Source organism: Equus asinus, chromosome 10, assembly GCF_041296235.1.
Source record: "Equus asinus isolate D_3611 breed Donkey chromosome 10, EquAss-T2T_v2, whole genome shotgun sequence".
Classification (NCBI taxonomy): Eukaryota; Metazoa; Chordata; class Mammalia; order Perissodactyla; family Equidae; genus Equus; species Equus asinus.
Window position 1 is genome coordinate 99523496 of NC_091799.1, and position 25869 is coordinate 99549364.

Genomic DNA, 25869 nt, shown 5'->3' on the forward strand with positions numbered 1-25869 from the left:
TTCAAATATCAGATATTAAATGTTGGAAAGAAAGTTATTTTTTTAATGTATGATTTTTTTTTTTCCAACACAGCAAATGTGGAAAGAAATGTGCAGACAGATGTAATCAAGTAGACCAGTTTCCAAGAGTTGGGATGGTGGGGAGGGGGTCGCGGAAAGAGCTTGGCGCTGCAGTAGCTCCCCCACAAATTAGCAGGAGGAGCAGAGCATTTCTTCGAGGTGAAAGCCAACTTTAATGAATATGCTTCCAGAGAGCCAATGAGTTATATCATGTGAGGTCTCTTGGGCTCACATAGAATGCATTAAGACCTATACTTTGCTCTGCCACTGTAAGCCAAAATCGCATTTTTAATTTTCATGGAAAACATATGGCAGTGGAAGTGAATCCAGGGGCCTGATGAGCAGGGACCTTAGATGTAATGCATGAGTTTTCGTTCAGAACCAGCACAGTTCCTTGCATCTGACTGGCAATAGGCAGTATGATTGGTATATTATGTTCCAGGGAGAATGCCTTCATTCACAGAACAAAGCCGAAGTGAGCCCAGGGCAGGGTCACTTGAGCTCTGCCTGCTACGAATGAAGTTAACAAAAAGGACAATCAGTGTTGAGCACTGGTTTCTTTTTTTCTTTGTCCTTCCTCTTTCTTTTCTTCCTTCCTTCTTCCCTTCCTTCCTTCCTTCCTTTCTCTTAACTCCACTATTCCCAATCTTTTTGCAATTCTGGTTTAATTATTAGTATGTGGGAATAATCGAGTAGCAAATTGCATATAGAAAAACCAGTTCAGGGTAAAGAAAGTAAAGCATACCAATCCATACCCTACTCAATTTTTTTTTTACCTTTTTATTTTGAAATGATTATAGACTCATAGGGAGTTGCAAAATAAAATACACAGAGAAGTGTCCTATAACTTCTCCCAGTCCCGCCAATGGCAATATCGTGTATAACTAAAGAGTACAGTATCACAATTAGAAAACTGACGTTGGTACAATCCACAGATTTCCCCAGTTTTACATGCACTCATTTATTTATTTATTTATTTTTTGCTGAGGAAGAATTGCCCTGAGCTAACATCTGTGCCAATCTTCCTCTATTTTTTTTTTATTGTGGTCATAATAGCTTATAACATAGTGAGATTTCAGTTGTACACTATTATTGTTTGCCATACCCCATGTAAGTATGCCCCTTCACTCCTTGTGCCTGCCCTCCAGTGGTAACCACTGATTTATTCTCTTTGTCCGTAAATTTGTTTATATTCCACATGTGAGTGAAATCATGTGGTGTTTGTCTTTCTCTGTCTGGCTTATTTCCGTTAGCATGATGCCCTCAAAGTTCATCCATGTGGTTGCAAATGAGACAATTTCATCTTTTTCGTGGCTGAGTAGTATTCCATTGTGTACATATGCCACATCTTCTTTATCTAATCATCTGTCGTTGGGCACTTTGGTTGCTTCCATGTCTGGGCTATTGTGAATAATCCTGCAATGAACAAAGGGGTGCATAAGTCTCTTTGAATTGTTGATTTCAAGTTCTTTGGGTAAATACCCAACAGTGAGATATCTGGGTCACAGGGTATTTCTATTTTTAATTTTTTGAGAGATTTCCATACTGTTTTCCACAGTGGCTGCACCAGTTTGCATTCCCACCAGTGGTGGATAAGGGTTGCCTTTTCTCCACAACTTCTCCAACATTCATTGTTGTTTGTCTTCATGATTATAACCATTCTAACAGTTATAAGATGGTATCTAATTGTAGTTTTGATTTGCATGTCTCTGATGATTAGTGATGTTGATCATCTTTTCATGTGCCTGTTGGCCATCTGTATATCTTCTTTGGAAAAATGTCTGCTCATATCTTCTGCCCACTTTTTGACTGAGTTGTTTGTTTTTTTGTATTTCATTTGTGTGAGCCCTTTATATATTTTGGAGGTTAACCCCTTATCTGATATATGATTTGCAAATATTTTTTCCCAGTTAGTGGGTTGTTTTTTCATTTTGATCTTGGTTTCCTTTGCCTTCCAGAAGCTCTTTAGTCTAATGAAGTCCCACTTGTTGATTTTTTCTTATCTTTCCCTTGTCTGAGAAGACATGATGTTCAAAGTGATCCTTTTAAGTCTGATGTCAAAGAGTGTACTGCCTGTATTCTCTTCCAGAGATTGGTTTCAGGTCTTACCTTCAAGTCTTTGATCCACTTTGAGTCTATTTTTGTGTATGGGGACAGATAATGTTCTACTTTCATTCTTTTACATGTGGTGTCCAGTTTTTCCAGCACGATTTATTGAAGAGACTTTCCTTTCTCCAGTGTATGTTCTTGTCTCCTTTGTCAAAGATTAGCTGTCCATAGATGTGTGGTTTTATGTCTGGGCTTTCAATTCCGTTCCATTGACCTGTGTGCCTGTTTTTGTACCAGTACCATGCTGTTTTGATTACTATAGCTTTGTAATATATTTTGAAGTCAGGGATTGTGATGCCTCCAGCTTTGCTCTTGTTTTTTTAGTCTTGCTTTGGCTATTCAGAGTCTTTTGTTGCCCCATATGAATTTTAAGATTCTTTGTTCTATTTCTGTGAAGAATATCATTGGGATTCTGATTGGGGTTGCGTTGAATCTGTAGATTACTTTAGGTAGCATGCACATTTTAACTATGTTTATTCTTCCAATCCATGTGCATGGAATATCTTTCCATTTCTTTATGTCATTATCAATTTCTTTCCGTAATGTCTTATAGTTGTCTTTGTATAGGTCTTTCAACTCCTTGTTTAAATTTATTACTGGATATTTTATTCTTTTTGTTGTGATTGTAAATGGAATTGTATTCTTGAGTTCTTGTTCTGTTAGTTCGTTATCTGAGTATAGAGATGGTACTGATTTTTGTAAGTTGACTTTGTACCCTACAACTTTGCTGTAGTTGTTGATTATTTCTAATAGTTTTCCAATGGATTCGTTAGGGTTTTCAATATATAAAATCATGTCATCTGCAAACAGCAAGAGTTTCACTTCTTCATTGCCTATTTGGATTCCTTTTATTTCCTTTCTTGCCTAATTGCTCTGTCCAAAACCTCTACTACTATGTTGAATAAGAGTAGTGAGAGTGGGCACCCTTGTCTTGTTCCTGTTCTCAGAGGCATGGCTTTCGGTTTTTCCCCATTGAGTGTGATGTTGGCTGTGGGTTTGTCATATGTGGCCTTTATCACATTGAGGTTCTCACTCTGCCTCTATTTTGTATATGGGTCACTGTTACAGCATGGTCTCTGACGAATGGTGTAGGTCCACGCCCAGGAACTGAACCCAGGCCCCTGAAGCACAGCATACCAAACTTAACCACTAGGCCGTGGGGCTGGCCCCTACATGTATCATTTTTGTGTGTGGGGGGGTGGGGAGGGGTGTTTAGTTCTATACAATTTTATCGCATAAGTAGCTTTATGTAACTACCACCACAATCAAGACACAGGACTATTCATCACCAGAAGGCACCCTCATGCTGCCCCTTTATATCCATACCCACACTCATCCCCCATCCCGAAGGCCTGGCAACCACGAATCTGTTCCCCTCTTCTATAATTTTGTTATTTCAAGAATGTTATTTATCTTTTACACTCAGCACAATGCCCTTGAGATTCCTCCAAGTTGCTGCTTATTGCATATATCAGTAATCAGTTCTTTTTTGTTGCTCTGTGTGTCTCCTTGGCATGGATGCGTCAGCTTGTTTAACCATTCACCTATTGCAGGACATTTGCTTGTTTCTACTTTTTGGCAATTATGAATAGACAGCTATGAACATTTTTGCACTTATTAAACATTTGAACTGAACCTTCAAATGGTTGAAAGACCACTCACTCCTGCTCATAAGGAAGGAAAGATCTATGTTACCATGAGAGTTGTTCAGGTGCAGTACATGATTTCTGCTCTGTAAGGGCACTAACACTGAAATTTATTTTTACAGATCATCTGATGGTACTCAAAGTCACAAAACAGAAGACCCAGTTTTCTGTTTCTTGTGAAACAGGCAATGGTTATTTGCATAAATTTCCATTAGGTATCTAAGAGGTGTTAGCTTCGCTTATATTAATAAAATCATGTCAATTTCAGTCAAATTCAATACTCACGACTTGACACCTATAAAAACAGCAGACTTATGAAGCAAGAGCAGGTGAAGGAAAAGCTGTGAGAAAATAAGTGTGTGTTAGAGCAACAGAAGAGTGGGGCACCTCACACTCATATGCACATTCAACACACTCACACACATAAACACACTTCTCACCCACTCACACATACACACACAAAATCCCAAGAAGCTAGGAAAACATAAACTGACCCCTCCTTTTGCCCAGAGATCTCCCGAAGGTTAAGGAGCTCCCTTCACTGACTGGATCTTCACATCAGGGATAATTCTGGGTTGTTGAGAGAAAAAGACTGAAACTTGGAGTATCTGAGAACCTTGATATAGGCAGCACCTCTGTCAGCAAACACAACTGCTCTTCTCCTGCCTAAGAAGTCGGTTATGAATGATCAAACTGCAAAATACAGTAAGCTCTCTGTATGAGTTACAGTGAACACCACAGGTCACTATTAATACAACAATGTATAATGCAGTAGTATACACTTAGCACACAAAACTATTCAATTTTTGGTGGTTTGGAAGCCATTTCAAAATACTATAAGATCTCAGAGTAATTTGATTAACAGTATCCCTTGTCATCGGCAATGCAATTTACTACATTCCAATTTCTGGAATGCCCACACACAAAGATATTGTGGTACTTTATTGCAGAATGTGGCTGGCATTCAGAAATTTTGCTTCAACTACTGTACAGTTCTGAAGTGCTAGCATAAGCATTTAAAAAAATACCTATCCCATGCGTGGAAAGTCTCCCAGAAAACTACAAAGGGAGATATAATGTGAGAATTTTCTAGTTTATAATTCACCATTTGTCCCTTATTCTGATATTGAATTTTATACATAATATGTCTCTTGTAATATAACTACAATCAACTCCAAAACTATAAAAGCATTTGAAGAAGAGAAACTTGAATGCATGTCTTTCCTATGGTAAGAGCTGGGCTTTTGTGTAGAAAATACATTTAGGATGACTGAGCCTAGGGCTAATTCTTTGTGGTTGCTAGAAACTGGAGTACGTGTTTTAAAGGAATTAAGACAAAACAGAATTCGTGTGAATTCTCCGTGTTTAGCTCTGGGTGGCCAGCTCAGAAAGCTGACAGTGTTGTAGTACTCTGATACACACTGGAGCCCTGTGCATCCAGGCTGCAGTGTGGGACCCATTCCTGCTTTGAGGTATCAATTGCCTGGATAATTTGTCAGTCACCAACTCCAACAAAATTAGCTTAGCAATATGAATTTCCCCTGCCTCAAACTAAAAAGAAATTAATAATAGCAATTTAGGTCTGATTTATTTTCTCCCCAGGTTTTGAAAATAGCAAGTGGAGGTTTTTACTCTAGCAAGAGCAGTGATGGTTGTCAGGAGAGGCATCCTGGCGGGACTGATTAGAAGACTTATGGTTTAAAAGCAAATCGTCTTCCTTTGGAAATCACAGACTGCCTTTTTGCCTTCCCCAGTCTAGTGTGGAAAAGAAAGATGGTTTAGATTCTGCAAAGCCTTTTTCGTATTTGTGTGATAAATTGGCCCCAAACATAAACAAGTTGCAGTCCACGTCGTTGACCTCTTGAACTTTCAGTTCCATGAGTTGGCTGTACTCTCACAGGACTCTGTGGACAGCTCACTTTATTTATTTTTTTTTAATGTCTTCTATGTTCCCAGCACTGTTCAGTGGGTTTTATATACATTGCATACTTAACTTTCACAAGATTCCTATGGGAAAAGTTCTAGGGTCCCAGGCTCATTTGTAAAATGGGAAAACTGAGGGGAAAAGAGAGTAAGTGACGTGCTGAAGGTCCCACGGACCTGTGTGCAGCAGTGCCTTGAACACACACCTCTTCGTTTGACGGTCGTCCCAGTTCTGTCCCTTACTTACCCGTGCTCTTGTCAGACTGCACAGTCACGGGGAGTTGGCGGTGCATGTGTCTATCCTGCATGTCCAGGGCCATGGTGAGCGCTCACCAAGAGTTTGTGGTGGCTTTGTTTTCCCATTTTCTGCAGGACTGGTTGTGACTGGCAGCCTAGGCACAGACACCGCCATGCCTGGGGATTTTCTTAATGTCCACTGTTCCTGTTTTCTCATGTCTGTGCCCATTTTGACCCTCCTGCAGTGGACTGCAGTGGACTCCAAGAGATAAAATAGATTACAGTAAGCCATGACCTACAAGTCCTATAAGCCGTTTTAGCAATATGTGGTGAAACAAGAAGGAATTCCATAGTTGCTCAAGGTGTGCCAGGCCCTGATCACCTGATATAAAAATCACTTGACATAAACTAATTTATTTAGCCCTCAAAATGTCTCCATTTAGGCCCAGATTGTCTGAGTAACTTGCCCAAAGTGTCCTTGACTGAAAGTGGCGGAGCTGGGGTCCAGTCTCAGGGAGCCTGGCTTTTGAAGCCACGCGCTCGGCTGCTACACACAAGGCCTCCTGGTTGAGGAGCTGTGTGGTCCTCTAGCTGTCCACTATGGCCCTGTAAGCATTTTTATAACAGCTGTAAAGTTATATGCTTGACGAAAATGGTTAAAGCAGAAAGAAGATGTGTGATCTAAGAAAGAAAGGAACATTCTAATCACACAGCGGAGATTTTGTGACATTCATTTGGGAATATATCACAGATACTTATGGAGAGCACAAGCAATAGAGAAGGGAAGTCAGTTCCACAGAAAGTTCTGGGGGAAGCAGGGTTACTCACCAACCCAAATTAACAAGGACCGGATACAGGGCGCTAATGTACAAGGGCAAGAGCGGCCTAACAAGGCTCCATGGGGTACACTTCTCACCATTTTTGCTGAGTATATGACATTTCCAGTCTTTAGGACTTTTGACCAAGGCCATTATATTTCACAGCCAATGGCTACTCTTGTGATGTGGCTGCATGAAAAGCCATATACTAAGAAATACTTTATATCAGAATACAGTTTTGGATCATATGGATGTCATAGATAAAAGGCCCTGTGCTCCTGTAGGCTAGAATCAAATGTCAGTTCTGAAGCAATTTATTTCCTAATAGTTTCTCTGGCTTATGTTTTAGGTGCATTGCTTAACTTGAAAGCAAACTAACAAAAAACTCATAGTTCCTTACCTTTATTTCCTTTAGAACCATATTGTGAGCAATAATACACCACATGATACAGTGTAAGGGTTAATGCTCTGGGCATCAAAAAGTTGGGAAAGAAAATAAGAAGATGTATTTGAGGATGTTCATAGCAGACGGAGTAGCTGTAGTAATGGTTTGCTTTGTGTCTTTTCCTGACGTTAAGAAAACTCTCTGCACTTTCATATATATATATATTTTAGAAATGGCCAGGAGGTGGGTAAGGAGACTATCAGGCTGGAAATGATGAGGAAGAAAATCATTTCTCGAAGAACTCACAGGTTATTCTTTGGTTTAAACTCGTTTTTCTCCCACGTCATGGCCTCAGAACTGGAAAGTTATTGGTTGCTTACTTGAAATGTTCCAACTATAGCAAACTTGAAACATAGTAAAAGTGATACTGTCAGTTTTCTCATATGCAAAGGAGAGAAAAAAGTAATTATATCTCGAAAACCATTCTTTTCCTCTTTTATTTGTAGTTAACATATTTCAGGATTGTTTTCCATCATTTGAATTTCAGCTATGAGTGATTCTGACAATGATGAGAATATTATATAGAATTGAATCACAAGGATTTATCTAAGCATTGAACTAAACATGTTTTTTGAATGTAATAATCATGACTTTTCCTATTACAAGTATGGTAGGCATTCTTAAATTAATGTTAGCATTTTTCCTTCACTTTTCATTAAGTAAAACATTAGACATAAAAGTGAAATCCCCTTTTTAGCCCTCCTCAGACTTATTTCTTTCTGTCCTCCCTCAGAGGCCACCACCATCATGAATTTAGGTGCAACTATTTGTTGTTGAGGAAGTTTGGCCCTGAGCCAACAACTGTTGTCAATCTTCCTCTTTTTGTTTGAGGAAGATTGTCCCTGAGCTAACATCTGTACCAGTCTTCCTCTCTTTTGTATGTGGGATGCCACCACAGCATGGCTTGATGAACGATGTGTAGGTCCACACCTGGGATCCAAACCCACAAACCCTGGACCACCAAAGAGGAGTGTGTGAGCTTAACCACTATGCCACCGGGCTGGCCCCAGGTGTATCTTTTTAATCAATATGTTTATATGATCTCTCTCTCTCCTGCTCTCTCTCTCTGTATATATAGTTTAAAGACTCGTTTAAACCAAAGAAGACCTTTTGTGTGTGTGTATATATGTGTTTATGTATATATTTATACACAATATTGTCTAGTCAATGTTTTAAAAATTTACATAACTGAGATTATGTAGTACATAATCTTATGCGCAATTTGCATTTTCCACTCTATGTTTTGCTTTTGAGAACCACCCATGTTAACACGTTATGTATCTGGCTAATTTATTTTAGCTGCCAAACAGTTTTTATTCCATGTGTATATCATATGTAATATATAATAATATTGTTACGTTTGTCTATTCCCCTATTGCTGATCACTTAGGTTGTTTCCATTGTTTTGCCACTGCCGACATGTAGGCATGAACAGTCTTGTCCAAGTCTCTTGGGCGCAGGTGCACAGGTGCCCCTGGAGGCTCAGCCTTGCAGCAGAATCACTGGGTAATTAGGTATTTGCATATAAAACATTACCAGGTATTGCCTCATAGCTCACCCAACTGTTTCATTAATTTACTCTCCCACCTACAATGAATGAGAATTCTTATTTCCCATTTCCTCTGCAACACTTAGTATTGTTAGGCTTTTTAATTGTTTGACAGCCTGTGGAGTGTAAGGAGATATCTTGTGCTTAATTTTTATTCTTTCAATTCCTCACAGAGTTGAGTATCTTTTAATGTGTTCAGTGGCCCTACATTCTTGATTTTTCTACTGCGCATCAGCTCTACATATGTTTGTTGACCTCTTTTCTATTTGGTTCTTTAATCTCTATCTTATTGATTTGTAGGAGTTATTTATATGTTCTGGAAACAAATCCTTTGAAAGTTATATGTGTTGCAAATATCTTCTCCTAGGACGTGGCTTGTTTTTTCAACTTGGTTTGTGGTGTTTATGTTTGTATTTTTCTTTCTGTCACATAGGAGTTTTAATTTCGGTGCAGCCAAAGGTGTGAATAAGGTAGTTCAGAATGCAGCCTCTAAAACCAGACGCCCAGAGTCATACTCTTGGCTCCACTAGCTGCTGGCTGTGGGTCCTCCAGCCAGTTCCTTAACATCGTTTTACCTCAGTTTCATTAGTTGTAAAATGGGAAAATATTATGTGTCTCAAAAGTTTTGTCATGAAGATTAACTGTAAATCAGTTAGAATATTGTCTGGTATGAAGTGAGAGCTATCTAAGTGTTATCTACTGGGATTTGTGCTTTTAATATATATATTTTTATAACTCTTTCATAGCATCACTGATTTATGTACATATTTATGTATTTGTTTAAAGATTAAATGTTACTTACGATAGTCTTTTTTATAAATTTTTTTTCACAATAATTGGGTTCAGGAACTTACACATAGTTATGTTTAAATACATATAGACTGATCTAAATTACATATATATTTGTATTGAATTTAAGTCATTAGACATTATTTCTATTTCAAGAAATAGCATTTTGATATTGAAAGCAAGCTTCATTTTCTGAAATTGAACATGCCTGGAAGTTACAACTGCTTCAAAAATGACTTTTATATTATATTAAATTGATCGATATAATTGGGAGACAGTTCACCACGAGTAATCCCTAAACACCTGAAATAAGAGTGTCTGAGACATAGGCATTATCCATGTTTATCGAATGAATAAATAGTTTGTTTGCGTTTTTGAAAAGCATCCATCTTAGAGCAGTTTTTAAGAGAAGGAATCAAGCGTGTAAAATATGCATTTGCATAGACTCCTCTAACAGGGAGAGTAAAGTGTGCACTTAAAGGAAAGAAAATCCAAACCAGATTTCTCTTGGGACTTCTGGTTTCTGTGATCAGTCATGCTTTTAATGCATTTTAACTGTACTAAAGGAATCAGGAAACCATTTAAGTGATTAATGCTCTTTGCCCAAAAGGAAGGGTATCTCTGCCTTGAGAAGATAGTTTCATATTCACTGCCAATGGTATTTTTTCAATTGTGATAAAAAAAAAGTTTCTTCTTGTTCTGTTGCATCATAGAATTGAAACATTTTTGCAAGAGATGAACAAAAGATAAATACTATGTAACAGTGTTATTGTAATCACCCGTTTTTGTAGTTGAGTGGATAAATCTCAAAGGATGGGTAAAAGCTGTGGCTGACCTTATTTGTGCTGGAATGACCCAAGACATTGTCTTCCAGCTCTGTACTGTGCACATGGAAGGTAGAGAAGCAAGAAATGCCTTGCAAACTCAAATCATGGCGCATTTCTGTATTATTCAGTGTGACATTTATTCTACAGAAACAAACAACCCTCCAACTTTAGAGTTTTAACACTGCGGTGGTCTATTTGTCACTCATGCTGTGTCTTCTCTGGGCTGGCGAATTCCCTCCATGTACTCAGAAACCCATTTCAACACAGGATTTAGGAAAGAGAGAGATCAGGAAGATCTCATGCCTGCTCTTCTATGCTTGGGGCAGGAGGTGGCACTTGTCATTTCCTCTCACATGCTTTGACGTGACTCCATCTGTTTGCATGGGAGGGAAGTGTGGTCTTCTATGTGCCTGAATGGAGAGCTCGGGGACTTTGAGCCCTCAAAGAGACTTCCATTGACTGACTGTTACTGCTCCAGGCGAGAAGTAACTTAAGTGTGTTTCCCTCCACAACGTTGGATTATGACTCAGGAATATGAGTTTTGGAGTTGGGCAGATTAATTGAAATCCTTGCTGAGGTCCTTAAGATTCGTGTGGTCAAGTTAACATCAATAAACCTGTTATTCCCCATCTACCAAAAGAGATCTGTGATTGTTATGGATTAGCAGAGCTGTGGTATACAGTAAGTGCTTGGTACTTGTAAAAGGAATGTAGCAACATAAAAATGGTAAATCCGGGAGGGTATAACATGAGAATAATTTCTTATTGTATCGGAAAAATATTGTATCCACTTTCTGGGGCTTCCATAACAAATTACTACAACTGAGTGGCTTAAGACAAAAGAATTTTATGCTCTCACAGTTTTGGAGGCCAAAAGTCCAAAATCTACGTATCAGCAGGGCTCTGTTCCCTATGAAGGCTCAAGGGGAGGACCCTTCCTTACCTCTTCCAGGTTCTGATGGCTCCAGGCATTGCTTGGCTGATAGATGCATAACTCCTCTCTCCACCTCCATCTTCATACGGCCTTCTCCTCTGTGTATCTCTCCTCTTGTATGTCTTATATGAACACTTATCATTGGATTTTAGGATGATATCATCTGAAGGTCTTTAACTTAATTACTTGTGCAAAAGCCCATTTTCCAATAAGTAACCATTCACAGTTGCTAGGGATTGGATGTGGACGTATTTTTGGAGGGTGAGGGGCATCATTCAACACAACAGAAATATGAAAGCATTTTCTACCCCTATATAAAATGCCACTTACTAAGTAAATGTGCCCCATAAATGTATTCAGAAGCCATCTCTAAGGTACAGGTTAAAGATCTAAAATCCACTTGCTGCTGTGAAACTGATGAGCTATTCATAGAAGGTGCTTGATCAGAGTGAAAGATTTAGTGAAAAAAGTGTAAAAAATCGTTCTCAAAATGATACCTGTCAGTAATTGACATCCAGATTTCTCACCAATTATTGACATATAAAAAAGGGCTATGTAGGAAGTGTTTGCATATATAATGAAAGACTTGTTCGTATTTATATATCTTAAATTTATTTATATATTTAATAAATCATTCACAAGTAATCTATGTTGCCTACATAGGTGCATTCTGCACATGTCTTTGGCGTGTCATGTATGTGAACAACCTTTCTACCTGGGTCCTTTTATAGGATGTATATGTAAAGTGAGAATTTGGGAACTAAATATTCAATTGGTGATAAAGTATCAAAATTTTTAAATTAGTTTAAACTGATAATCAGCTGAAAGGAACTGCTCCTGTGATATGTCTGGAAGAAAGTATAGATTTATTTCATCTTCTTTATAATGATAAGAGGAGAAAGTTTCTTTATTACACTCCATTACAAAGTCTACATGAAACTATTCAGACTCGTATTTTAAAATTACTAAAATTGGGTAGAAGTGCATGTATGTAGAAGCAATTGTGAGGAATGAGTATAATAGGTTGGGCTTTGTAAAAAATGAACTATTCCCTGAAGATTACTGAACCATGTCCATTTATAACATACCTATACCTGTGAGTCAAAAGAGGTATACGCCAAATGGATTAAAGTTAAGATGCTATCAAAATGGGGTCCCTTTTCCCAGTAAGAAGTTAAAGGATGTGCCGTGGAGCCGCTATTACTGCCCTAATGTGCCTTTGTGTCTTACAGTCTAGGGTCCTTTCGTTTCTAACCAATGCGTTATACCTGTGTATTCTCTTTTTTACAGTTCAACAGAAGAGCAGTTTCACTGGCAATCACAAGGTAAAGGACAGCTTCTTGATGAACACTTACACTTATATCTACATGCATCTCTATTGATTAATCTTCTTGTGAACTTTAGAAAAAGATGTAAAAATGAATATGATAACACCATGACACTAGAATTAAGTGAAGTTGTTGTGATAGCTCATGATATCAAGAGAGTTAAGTGCTCTCAGTTTCCTGGTAACTTTTATGTTCTTCATGGATACATGGAGTTGGTTGGCCTTGACTTTTCATACTGGTTGACCAAGGATTGCAATGGGATATCCAATGAGAATTTTGTGGAGGTGATATCTTTGGTTAGGATACTTTCCATTATTAAATAATAACCTAAAGCTTTAATATTAACATTATCACATGTTTGTTCATCACTTTAAAATATTGTATTTCAGATGGTCAAAAAGATATCGAAGATGAACTTACAACAGGTCTTGAGCTGGTGGACTCCTGTATTAGATCACTGCAGGAATCAGGAATACTTGACCCACAGGATTATTCAACAAGTGAAAGTAAGTCGAACAACAGTCATGCTTGAAGACAGTTAAAATATCAGAGTATCATAGCATTCTTTTTTCTGGTATAATTAACATCATGAGCCATACATATCTAATGGGACTTCAACATATGTTTATACTTGTTTTGTCCATTTTACTCCACTCTCTTCAACTTCCTTCCCACATTAGCCCACCCCAATTCACATTAGATTATAAACTCTCTTACATCAGTAATTGACATCGAGATTTCTCACCAATTACTGACATGGTGGCGATTCTCACAAATTCTCTGATATCCTTTTTGGCATCTAGTCTAGCACATTATATGAACTCCTCATGTATTTGTTTAAATCAACATAGTGTCTGTTTTAAAATTAATTACCAGTGCTTTACTCATGCAAATTATTGTTGGTAGAGATCTTTAAACAGTACAATTATATAACAAAATAGAAAAAATTGGTATAATATATTCAGTACTAACCATTTAGTACTATGCTATAGTACTAAGCAGTAACTCCTTACGTTTCTGTATTTATCCATCTTGCATTGCTATATTAATCTCAATAGAGTATTTAAAAATTTCTTTGTCTCCACTTAATTATATATTTTTCAACCACAGTGGTTGAGGCTTAGAAATAAAAGTGCTATGAGTTCAAACGAGACTCACTTTAATAAATCATAAAATTCTCTTGACCTATTTTAATAAAATCCCACAAAAAGCTAAAAATTAAATCATTAAAAGATAGATTACCCTGATAATTTCTACATCAGAAATCAGTGGAGCATTTTATTCCTTAATTTAAAAAACTAAAATTTCCTTGAATACCCATCAAAATTTGCTATATAAAAGGAAGATAAAAGAATAAGATAGCATACTGATCTTGAAACCATTTAATTTACATGTTAGTTCATTTTCTCTATAATCTTTATGCTACTACTCTTAGGATAACATCATTGTGAATATCCAGATTTATTTAAATCCATACCATTCCCTCAATAAAAATTCTAAAGTAAGATGCATGATTTGCATTATCCTTGTTCTCTGTATTTTATATTTTAAAAAGTAGAATTGTTTTCTTTTCTCTCTGAGTCAATAAATAAATTTCTGTTGCAGGGGCAGTTGTAGTTAGAACTCTATTTAATTAATATTTGAAACACATGTACTCACTTTATGAAAGAGTCAGGAAAGCAGAGATAAAATAGTATGTCTTGAGGGGGGATGATATTAGATATCTTATTTTTCATATTGTAATAGAGAAACATGTTTGATTGTGGGTTTTTGAGAGGGGATAACCTTTAATACATGGAAAAATGCAAAAAAAGAAGAAGAAGGAGTAAAAAAGGAGGAAAAAAATTAAAATAGAAGGGATAGATCAAGTATATCAATCTAGAGCTACAAGTAAGCACACAATTTTTCTTTGAAAAGAATAAAACCTCGTTTGTAATAAGCAAAGGTAAAATAATTAAGTGATGTTTGTAATAGAGACACCTATATTAATGAAATAAATGCTGAAATTAAAGGAGAAGACAGAGCTAACCCTGATTGCATAATGGTTAAGGTTCAGCACTCTGACCACTGCAGCCCAGGTTTATTTGCCAGTCATGGAACCACACCACCCATCTGTCAGCAGCCGTGTTGTGGTGGCAGCTCACACAGAGAACTAGGACGACTTACAACTAGGATACACAACAAGGTATTGAAGCTTTGGGAAATAAAAGGAATCGACAAAGTAGTGACAGCAAATACAACAAACACAAAGAGTGGGATTGTGAAGAATAATGTGAGATGGAGTGGAATTTAATGGAAAAGCACTAAGCAGGGTCAAAGAGGAATTATGTGGTGAAAATATCTTTATTTATAAAGATGCTATAAACTCATACTAAAATCTAGTGAACCTGTATGCACCAAACAACATAGCATTTGAGTATTAAAACAAAAATTATTAAAAATCAAAGGAGAAGTTGATGAAAAATATGATTGTGAACATTTCAATGCACATTTCTCAGAATCAGACAGAATACTAGAGGAAAAAGCTACAGAAAGTTGGAACAGATAATTAACAAACCAATATATTAAATAAATTTAAAAAGTTAAATCCATTCAGTGTTAATCTACATTTGTTATATATGTCAAGGGAAAATTTATAAAACTTGATCAGCTATTGGATAGTAATGACAAGCCTAAAAACTAAAAAGGCTACATTCTTTGATAATAATCCAATAAAATTAAAAGTAAATAATAAATTGATTAGGCAAAATATATTCACATTAAGAAACATGCTTTTGGGGCTGGCCCGGTGGTGCAGCAGTTAAGTGCACACGGTCCGCTTCCATGGAATTCGCTGGTTCGGATCCCGGGTGCAGACATGGCACCACTTGGCATGCCATGCTGTGGTGGGCGTCCCACATATAAGGTGGAGGAAGATGGGCACAGATGTTGGCTCGGGGCTGGTCTTCTTCAGCAAAAGGAGGAGCATTGGCAGCAGTTAGCTCAGGGCTAATCTTCCTCCAAAAAAAAGAGAAAGAAAAAAATTATTAAAAAAAAAAAAACGTGCTTTTGGATCTACTGAATCAGAATGGAAGCAACAAAGAAAATTACAGACTATTTAAAAAGCAAATAAAATAGTGACATTTTATAATAAAAATGTAGGGATATGGGAAAAAACTGCACTCAGAGGTAATCTTAACTTTATTATTAAAAATAAAAGACAAAATAAAAGAATGCTGTACTCATTTTTGGGAAACTTAAACAAAGCTAAATAAACCAAAAGAAACTACAAAGATGGAAATAATAAAAGCAGTGTACAAAGTAATATAAAATAAAATAGTAGAGGAGATAAATAAATACTAGAAGCGATAAATGAAATAATAGACAAGATGAATATATGAATTTTTTTTGGCTTTAAGTCAACTAAAAATCCTGAGCTTTCTTACTTGTGACACTCTGCTGCACACATAAGAAAGGGAAAGAATCTTTAGTGTTCACTTTCATTTTCCTGCAGTATGTGTTTTAAAATTACCTACAAAAGATGTATATTGCAGGAAAGTTAAATACTCCAGTGTGGTTTTTTGGAATCTATTTAGTTGAAGACTCCTAGGATTTTAGTTGATTGTTCTTCTTGTAAGCTCCTGCTTCCTCATTTAAAGATAGGAAAAGAAACAAAGCAAAATCAACCAAAAAAAACAGGTGCTGAAAACACTCCCTGGAAGTTTTATACCAAAAGATATAAATGAAATGCAGAATATTGTTGTTCTGAAGAGACATTGGTTCTTACATTTTCAGAGTCACTTTGAGACTAAACTAATTGAGTAAAATTTAGGAGATTAATTTTAAAATATTGAGTGGATAACTATCATTTGGGGAATCAATTGTTGTAGATTTTAAATGTTTAGAGGGTCATAAAATAGAAATCTCAATTGCTTTTGTGTTTGTATCAGGGTCCAGATGGGAAACAGATTCCACTCAAAGAGTGTAACTGAAGACAGTTTAATTAAAGGACTGTTTACAGGAGTGGGCAAGATTAAAGGAACAAACGATGCCGGCTGAGGCACTTAGGGAGCAGCAACAGGCAGAAGCCCTGACACCCTTAGTCCTGAAGGAACAGTCGAGAGACTAGTCCAGCAGAGTCAATAGGCATGGCAGGATCAGAGGAATAAGTATCCTAACCTCTCTCTCCTCCCGCCTTCGGATGTCCTTCTTGTGCCTCCCACTGGCCAAATCCAGTCCTAAACCAAAGGGCAAGGGACCCCTGTGATATAGTCTGCATGGAGAAAAAGGCAGAGAATGATGGAGAGCCAAGAGAATAATCAGCACAATATTCTACTAAGTAGTAGAAGAGCATACCATGTTTATGTTCTTGATGTGCAAACTTAACAGACAGATATATAGTGGCTCTTTGACACATTTCGTATAATTAGCTCAAGCCATCAGATGCTGCTAGCCCCTTGTTTTTGTGATTATTCAATCAATGGATTCATTAGCTAAAGCAGACATGAAATAGCTAATGCTAAATTGGACCTGGCACACTGCCCTTGAGAGCCGGTCTCTTAGTCCTAACTCTAGAGACTAAAACAACACTAAAAACAGTCTAAGCCCAGCTTGAAAAAGTACCAAAATGGCAACCAATCTCAACCCCTAAGCACATAGTACTTGATTTGTTGTGCTTAAAAGCTTTTGTTATTTTTCTTTCCAAGTTCTGATTAAAATAAAATTTGAATCTCAGTAAACCCATCTTCTTGACCCTAAGGCAAGCAATAACTTCTCTACTATACTGAGTATAGTGTCACGCAGTCGTCAACGTTTTCCAACGCTTCGCATTTTTAAGAAAAATGCTGTCCTAAACAGTATGCAAATCTTGTGTACAACCTTTGCCACCTCGCCACTATTTCGTGACTGCTGGCTGTGTAATTTCAATTCTAACAAATAAGTGTCATGGAGTCACTAGAAAATTGCTGTTGTTTTACTGGGAAAAAAAAGTTACTGACAGAAGCTTGGGGCCATTAGCTTCTCACATAATGCACCGCTGACCAGAACTGCCCTGGACCAAGTACCTTATTTAGACCGTGCATCCTTGGAGCTATAAACTCAGAGATCAGGGTGATTGTATCTTAGCCAAAAAATAACGAAAATATTTGTCAGTCAAAATCAAAAATAGAGTGGACAACTTGGGCAAAAATGACTTATCTGTTTATAAAGATTGTTAATTTGTTTAAATGTTATATTTTGAAATAGTAATTTCTGTCTGTAGTATATGGATAAATTGGAATTCCACCATATTCTAAAAAATCCCAGTATTTTGTAGGAAGAAAATCTTAGGAACTTAATATATTCTGAATGTTATGGCAAAGAAAGGAATGTTGTCTTATTCCGAGTTTCCAAATCAGAATATATTCAAAAAATCGAGTGGATCATATAAGTTACCATTCTGAATAGGTGGAATCTGAATAGAATAATCATATGTAGTTTGACAGAAGTGAATACGTTATTTACTTTTGATTTACAGTCTGCCATTTTCATTTAATTACTGTGAATATACTTAATTCTATGGGGTGAGAGAATTGTTGAGAGATAAGATTATTAAAATGCTATGAAACATAATTTCATATATTCTTATGCAATAATAACAAAGGTGAGAGTCAACCTTATGCAGTGAGTATTTTCATAAGTCTTGGTGAGTATGGCAATAAAAGATGCAGAAGTGGTTTAGGAGTTTAAGGTTTTTACAATAACTAAATAATCAAAATGATAAATATATTAATCTTGTGGCTTGCAATATTGATGTCATGCTCAGGGAAAGAGGACTGGTTTGTTTTATTTTCTATTATGGTGGAAATCAGGTCCTCAGTTAGACCCAGGAGGGTAGTAAGGTGGTATAAGTGTATAAGGGTATAAGGAATATACCCATCCTGCCCTTGTAGCCAGGAGACCCAGATTCAAGTCCTACTGCTCGTCTCACTCCAGCAGTGGTTGAGGAGTGTCACCTGGACCCTGGAGATCCAAAGTCCTTTCCTGGAAATGTATTTATTCAAGTTAGTTGGGTTCATCCTTGGATTATTTCTTCCCTGTGAAATCACTTCCTCATATGCCCTTTGGTCCAAGTTTTTGAAATACAAACAGGACAGTCTCCTTTCCATAAGTTTGTCATGGTCCCAAGTCTAAAGTTGTCTTTAGATACCACATGCATCCATTTGTTTCCTTTCAAAATTCGCTCACATCCACTTCCCTCTCAACCTATGGTGTTGTAGAGCCAATGAGAAGTTCACAGTGGCAGAATGAAAGGTGTGAGCAAAAGTTGAGGGAAAACACTGAGGTGGCACACGGGGTGTAGGCGTATCCTTCAGGAAGCTATAATTATATTCCCCTCCAGATGCCATCTCTACGTACTTTTCAGTTAATGTCTAATTTCTTTTTCTTTGATTTTCTTCACTCACATAGACATTGGAGAGGCATAGTATACCTTCTCCAAAGAGGTCCCCAGCTCAGCAGCAAAGCTAGGACTCAAAGGGATAGACAAAGACGTAAAGAACCAAATGCTCTTTATCTGTTTCCTAAGCAAGAGGGAACAATGCAAATTTCTCATGAGAAACATCAATTTCACCTGTGTTATCAGAGTCTCCTGGGGTCAACCACAAAGTTTAGAGCCTAGTGGAAATGTTTAATGAAAATATAATTGGACTTTGAAATTGTCAAGGCACCGTTGGTGCCCAAAACACAAATATGAGGACCAAATGAAAGCTAGTGAAAGTGAAGCAGTATCAGAACTGGCTTGAGTGTGAGAAAAAGTAAAGAGACTTCAGCTCCCACGAGAAAGTCAGAATAAGCAGACTCTTCCCCTCCAGACAGTGGAAGGAGGGGTCTCCTGGCAATACCTCATGGAGACGTCTTGTGGGATTTCCCTAGAAATTAAAACATTAAAACTGCCACTGGTTAAATAATAAGTCACTTCAGCAGCAACTGATGCCATCAAATCTGACTATGATGGGTTTTTATTGCGTCACTGTAGGCACAGGAAGGTGTTACAGTCATTCAATTTTTAAATGTTGTATTCAGCACTTACTAATGGCAGCACAGAGAGTCTCTGCCCTTTTGGCATGTACATTCTAGTCAGAAAAGGCAGAAATCAAGCCGTCTAAATACTGTAAGTTCAGGTAGGTAATTGCTGCAAGCAGTGACAAAGCTAGTTAAGGAGGGTAGAGTAGAGTTCTCGAAGTGTAGTTGGGAATTGTAGGGGTCCCTGAGACCCTTTCAGGGGGTCTGCAAGGCAGCAATGTTTACACTAATCCTATGATGTTATTTGCCTTTCCATGCTCATTGTAACAACAGAGAATGAGAGTCTCACATGACGAGAGTTCAGTGGAACCTTCCAGAGGCTACATGGCCCGTGATAGCGTCATTGCTCTGATGACTCAAGGAAGGTGTGCGGTGTATCCTTCTGTTTTAAACCTTTCCCAGTTTTAATACAGTAAACAGCATTCTATGTCAGCCATATAAATAAAAACTCTTTGGATTCTTTTAAGAGTGTGAAAGTGTTTGAGAAAGTTTGAGAACCACTCTAATTTTGAGAGAATGATCGAAAGGCCAAGGAGTCCTCTATTATGAGAAGATAATTGATCAGGGACCTGAATAAAATGCACAAGCAAGCCATGCAGATATCTAAGGAAAACTCTGTGATTTGTGGCAAGTCAAAAACTAGTTGTTAAAGCTAGTATAATTCTATAATTAAATTATAGTATTTTCAGGATTTAGATTTTAAATTTTGTTTTGTTCTAAACATAAATTCTATTTTCATTAATTTCATTTTTTCACAATTATTGATAAGAAATATGAATCTGTTATCTTTAGACTATTAATTTATAAAGAAATATACATAATGCTTTTCTTCCCTTTATGCTACATTATTTTTTTTAAATGGTAAATAATCTGAAGATAAAACTTGACAAGGAAATAGTTGGAAATTGGAGTGAGCTATAAAAAATACCATTCTATGATTATAACATCATGTAAAGTCCTGTGCATAATAAAATTCGCAAGCTGTGCATTTTAAAGTTATACATTTGAAGTTTGTTTTTTTTGTGACTATTATCATTGTGCTCATTTCCTTCCATTGTATACAGATGTAAAGAAACTAAGTGAGTTATTGCGTAGTGCACTTTACCAATCTTCAATTTATCCATATAAAATAGTCAAACTTGAAAAAGCATACTAATTAAGCGAATAACGTTGGTTGAATCTAGACAAGTTCCAAAACTAAATGAATATTCCTCTATTCCTGGGACCATTACAGTTTAAATTTTCACATAAAGCATTACACAGGGAAAGCAGCTGACCAGATGAAATCGGTATTCTGGAGATAGAGATTTAGAAATGAGGTTTAAAAACACACCTGCCTCTAGAACAACCAGATCACCCTAAGCTTCCTTGCATAATAAGCCCCTAGAGCTTCTTCCCTTAGTTAATTTTAGGAATGGTAGATGTGCTGAGCCACTGTTTTCGGGGAAACTCCTCAGTGAAACTTGTACATATGAGCTTTTTAAGTTACTAATGAAGAGTAGAAGAAAACAACCAGTTTAGCACCTCTAGCTACCTCTTATTCCAAGTAAATTGACCTGTAAATTGACAAGTTCATCCCGAATCCATAAAGAAGAACTACTGCGATAAATGAAACTGATTAGTAGCGCAATTTAAGCAAAAGTCAATATTTTTACTCTATAAAGTTGACTTGTAGTTAATGTGACTAAAGTGTTTTGAGCTTGATTTAAATCAATTTGATAATCTTACAAATAATTAACAATTTTTCTCATTGATTTTGTAATTTATAATAGCCCTTTTGTATATATATAATTTCCACCACCTATTTCATTAATTCTTACTTAATATTTTCTACAAAAAGATTTCCCTCTTCTCTTTATCTGATATTGCTCTAAGAATTTACTCTCATTTAAAGTAAAACAATACTTAACCTTGAAATCATTCTTAACCTTCTGCAAACATTGGATAGCAAGGGGGTGGACAGGAATGCAGATGGCCTGTCAGTTATGGATGGGTATGAATCTTGGTGGCATTACTTTGCATGGTCTACGTAAAGATAAGTTTTTATATCATTTTGAAAGAATTAGTTTAACCTAAGTGTAAAAGAACGTTTCTAAACTTCCTGACAACATAAATCTAAAAGAGCTGCACTATCAGGTGCCCAGTCCTGAACTTGCTATCTCAATTTGTGTGTTTATTATTCCTTTGATTATCCTGAATTAACAGCCCCACAAAACATTCATTGAGCACCTGGTTGAGACATTGCCTGATGTTAGTAGCTGTTTATTTTAGGACATTCTTGTTAAGAACACTTTTCTTTTCATGGTAAAGTAATCCTTTAGAATTAAATTCATAACTTAATTAGAGACCTTGTCTTGTTTTTTTGTTTTTTGTTATTTTTTTGGTAAGGAACATTGGCCCTGAGCTAACATCTGTTTCCAATCTTTCTCTTTTTGCTCAAGGAATGTTGTCCCTGAGCTAACATCTGTACTAATCTTCCTCTGTTTTGTATGTGGGATGCTGCCACAGCATGGCATAATGAGTGGTGTGTAGGTCTGCATGAGGGATCCCAACCTGTGAACCCTGGGCCACCAAAGCAGAGGGCACAAACTTAGCCTCTACAGCACCAGGCTGGCCCATACCTTGTCTTGTTTTTGCTGCTTCAGCTTCCACTCCTGATGACTTTGATAGCTACATCTCTGTCGCAAAATTTCATTTATATATAATCAAAATTTGATCTTGGAAATTATTTAAGATCTAGAAAGTTTCAGTTTGTCAGGTTCTGTTAGAGTCAGTATTAAGATCAATCCCAGAATCCCTTTCTAACTACATCAATTCCCACCATCTCCTTCAACTGTGTAGTTTAAAAATCAAGCCTGTTCTTCCCTGAAATATCCATTCCCCAACACACACGTCTCCTGCCAATCCAGTCCTTCCCTGGGGAATGCCACGTGGTGGGAGTTTCTGCTTTTCCACACTCACTTAGTTAATATTTGTTGTGTTCTAGGGCAGATGTTCAACTAAGCAGACCAGAATTAGCAACTCCCAGTAAATCACCTTAAAACCTATAGAAACGGAAGGTGTGCACCTGTTTAGGATGGTGCTGTAATGTCTGCTGGGTTTTCTGGGAAGGACTTACTCTGCACATCGGGAAACTCCCATGCACCACTGCAGGGTTGGAGGTATGATCCTTCCTGTGACCAGCTGAGGAGGGTCCAGTCTTGTTTCGCTCGCCTTCAATTCCTGTCCACTTAGTCACGAAGTCCAGTGAACTTTTCTTTTAAAAAGTCTCTTCAATGTGCCTCTTTCTCTCATAAACACGCAGTCCTGCTGCCTTCACAGGAATGTGCCGAATGTCTGCTTTCATCCTATTACGCTCCTTCTAGAGGACCTGTTGCTGAGTAATACTGTACAAATCCCTCTGTTAAACAAGTCAGATTCCTCAGAGTCTGGTCTGTTCAGAGTGTTACGGTAGCATGGTGGGGGTAGGGTTAATTTCCCCTGGACAATCAGGCATCAGGGCAGGCTGCATGAAGGAGGTGATGTTTAAACAGCACTTTAAGAATGAGTTTTGAGGTTGACAGAGAAAGGAAGTTCAGGCTGAGAGAACTTTTTCTTTCTCATCTCTTGGTCCTGACACTGGGTTTTGTTTGATTTTGTTTCTCATTTCAAGCAGGCCATTTTAATGATCTGTGCCTTGAATGTCTCATTTGTAAAATGAAAGCTTATGAGATGTTGAGAGAAAACTTAAGTGATACATGGGACAGTACTGTAAGAAGATTTCGGGACAAACAGATCCCAGTCAAGGTTTTATTAGTATCAGACTATGTGGTTGTGTAACTGGATAATTATATAATAATACTAGTAACTGACATTGGTATAGCAGTTTATATTTTTCCAAGCACTTTGACACCCATTATCTCATTAGGTGCTCAAATTTGCAGAGATTGAAACTTGTAAAGACAGAATGAGGAAGTGTAGTGATGAACACACACTCTCCAGCTAGCCTGCCTTGTTGCATGCAGGTCCACCACTACCAACTGTGTGGTCTCAGTACAACCTGCAGTTCTGTCAACATAAACAAGGAGGAGGGTACCTTCCTCCCTGAGATCTTGTTAAGATTCAGTGGACTGGTAGATGTAAACTGCTCAGGACAGTTAGTGACCTGGGACTTAGCACTCGGTAAAGGTTAGCTGGTATTACTGTCATCCTCCTCGTCCATGCTCTCATGAATGTGACGGTGGACTAGAGCCCACGTCTGCTGAGTTCTAGTCCTGCATTTTTTCCCCAACACATGCCCACCCACTCCAATGGCATGACTGGGACCTAAATAACTATTTAGGAATGCCATGTTGTAGACCTCTGGCCTTTTCTGTGTTATTGCAAAGTATATAGTTTAATTAAGGATTACTGTTTCCTAGGACTGATATTTAGCTAAAGCAGGCAAGAGTTAGCCATTCCACATGAAGTCTTTTTAAACCTGTGCGAACAGAATGAGTACACGTGATCATGAAAACTCTAAAATGTCTAGTTCATTTAAGAAGAAGCTGACAAACTATTGCAGTATGTGTGTTAATAGGACCTCTAAGTGACTCTGAATTTTTATGCAGGAAATTAACATTTCAACCTTTCCATCTGCAGAGGTTGATCTCTGTCCCACTGATGGTGGACAGCAACCTTCCCCTGGCCAATACCTGGAATCTCTAAGGAGAGGTTCTTTGGGGAAGTACCCCAATCTGAGGCATGAAGATTTCTCCTGCAAACAAATCAACTTCTATTTAGGGAACGATTTTTCATCCTTAAAATGTCGATATGTATGTATGACTTAAATAGTGCTTTGGTGTTCAGCAGCAACAACTCCTGGCCTTGGAGACAGAAGAAAAGAATCTGAGTCTTGTTTTCATTTTACCAAGTGTATAATACCTCTTACCCTCTCCACGCCTCTGTTTACATGTCTAAGCATAATGAAAAAGATACAAGGACAATTTTTTTTCACAGATTGCTAGGTAGTCTCCTGTCAGTTCACATATTTGAAAACATACTGAGATACTGGTATTACACTCAAGCTGCTTTGCTCCAGGTGTCTTCCTAGGATCAATGGCAGGTTCTGTGTCCTTCAACTCTGTAGTTTCCTTGGAATTTCTCTCCTCTGTCCAGTTGGGACTAGTGTGTCTTGATCAAATCAAGGACACATACTTTCGTGAGTTTTATCAGTTTCTCAGAAAACGGTTTCACCTCCTCTTCCTGGCCCCCAGGGCTGAGTCAGTTTGAGCAGACCCCTGGACTCAGCTTTGAGGACTGACCCCAAATGGAGAAGGTTCGGAATGGTCAAGTAAGTCATTGTGATCCCTTAGGCCAGTGTCCTAGGAGCATACATACCAGAGTGGCTTCTGCTTTCTATGACCTAATAGGACATTATGATCCACTTTTGCTCATAGTTCAAGTGTCTTGGAGCAATTAATTGCACTAACGGCAACATTCCATTTCCCTAAGTGGCATTTTAAGGCCATCTCTTCCTCTCTCCCTTATCACCCCAAGAAATCCTTTCACATTGTCGCCATCCCCCAGCAGATATACTTCATGTCCTTAGGACTACAGCCTAATTCTACCTCTAGTCCAAGCAAGACTTGATGCAAAGTCAAAAGTTTTAGAGAAAAGAAAGAATAATTTAAAGCCCTAAAACTATAAATGCTTTTGAAATCTCTGGAAAATTTGTATTTTCTACCTCAATGCACAGTGATGTTAATAAAGCTGATCAAGAGTTAGTTACATGTAAATTTTGCTTCCATTGTAAAGTAATTAAGGCTTGTCCTATAATTTTAACCTTTTTTATATTCTCATATATCTGCATTTTCTAAAATTGGAATGAATAAATGCCATTCATTTGAAACTTAGTGAGCAACGGAAAAATCATTCTAAAATGCATGCAGTGTTTTGGCTATTGTCCCATTTTGTCTTTGCCAGGTGATATGTCACTGTTGTAATATTATGATATATTGCTCATTGTTACAATTACTTTTGTCAAAGTACATCTAGGTTTCATGCTTGAGATGTGTGAACAAAGAAATGAGATAGAGAACCTTGGTTTGTTTTTATTGAGTAATGATCAAATACATGACTGATTCTATAAAAGATGAGCAGATTTGATTATTTCGTGATGTATATTTCAGGAGCACATAAATCAT

General features: G+C 37.4%; 1 protein-coding gene across 7 annotated transcripts in view; it reads left to right on the plus strand.

Annotated features, from left to right (window-relative positions):
* CTNND2 (catenin delta 2) overlaps window positions 1–25869 on the plus strand; it is an 888692-nt gene that overhangs the window by 456838 nt on the left and 405985 nt on the right. For all 7 annotated transcript variants that reach the window (XM_070519868.1, XM_044779487.2, XM_070519864.1 and 4 more), the window contains 2 exons: window positions 12627–12661; window positions 13054–13170. In XM_070519868.1, coding sequence (XP_070375969.1) covers window positions 12627–12661; window positions 13054–13170 — 152 coding nt within the window. The remainder of the gene's footprint in view (window positions 1–12626; window positions 12662–13053; window positions 13171–25869) is intronic.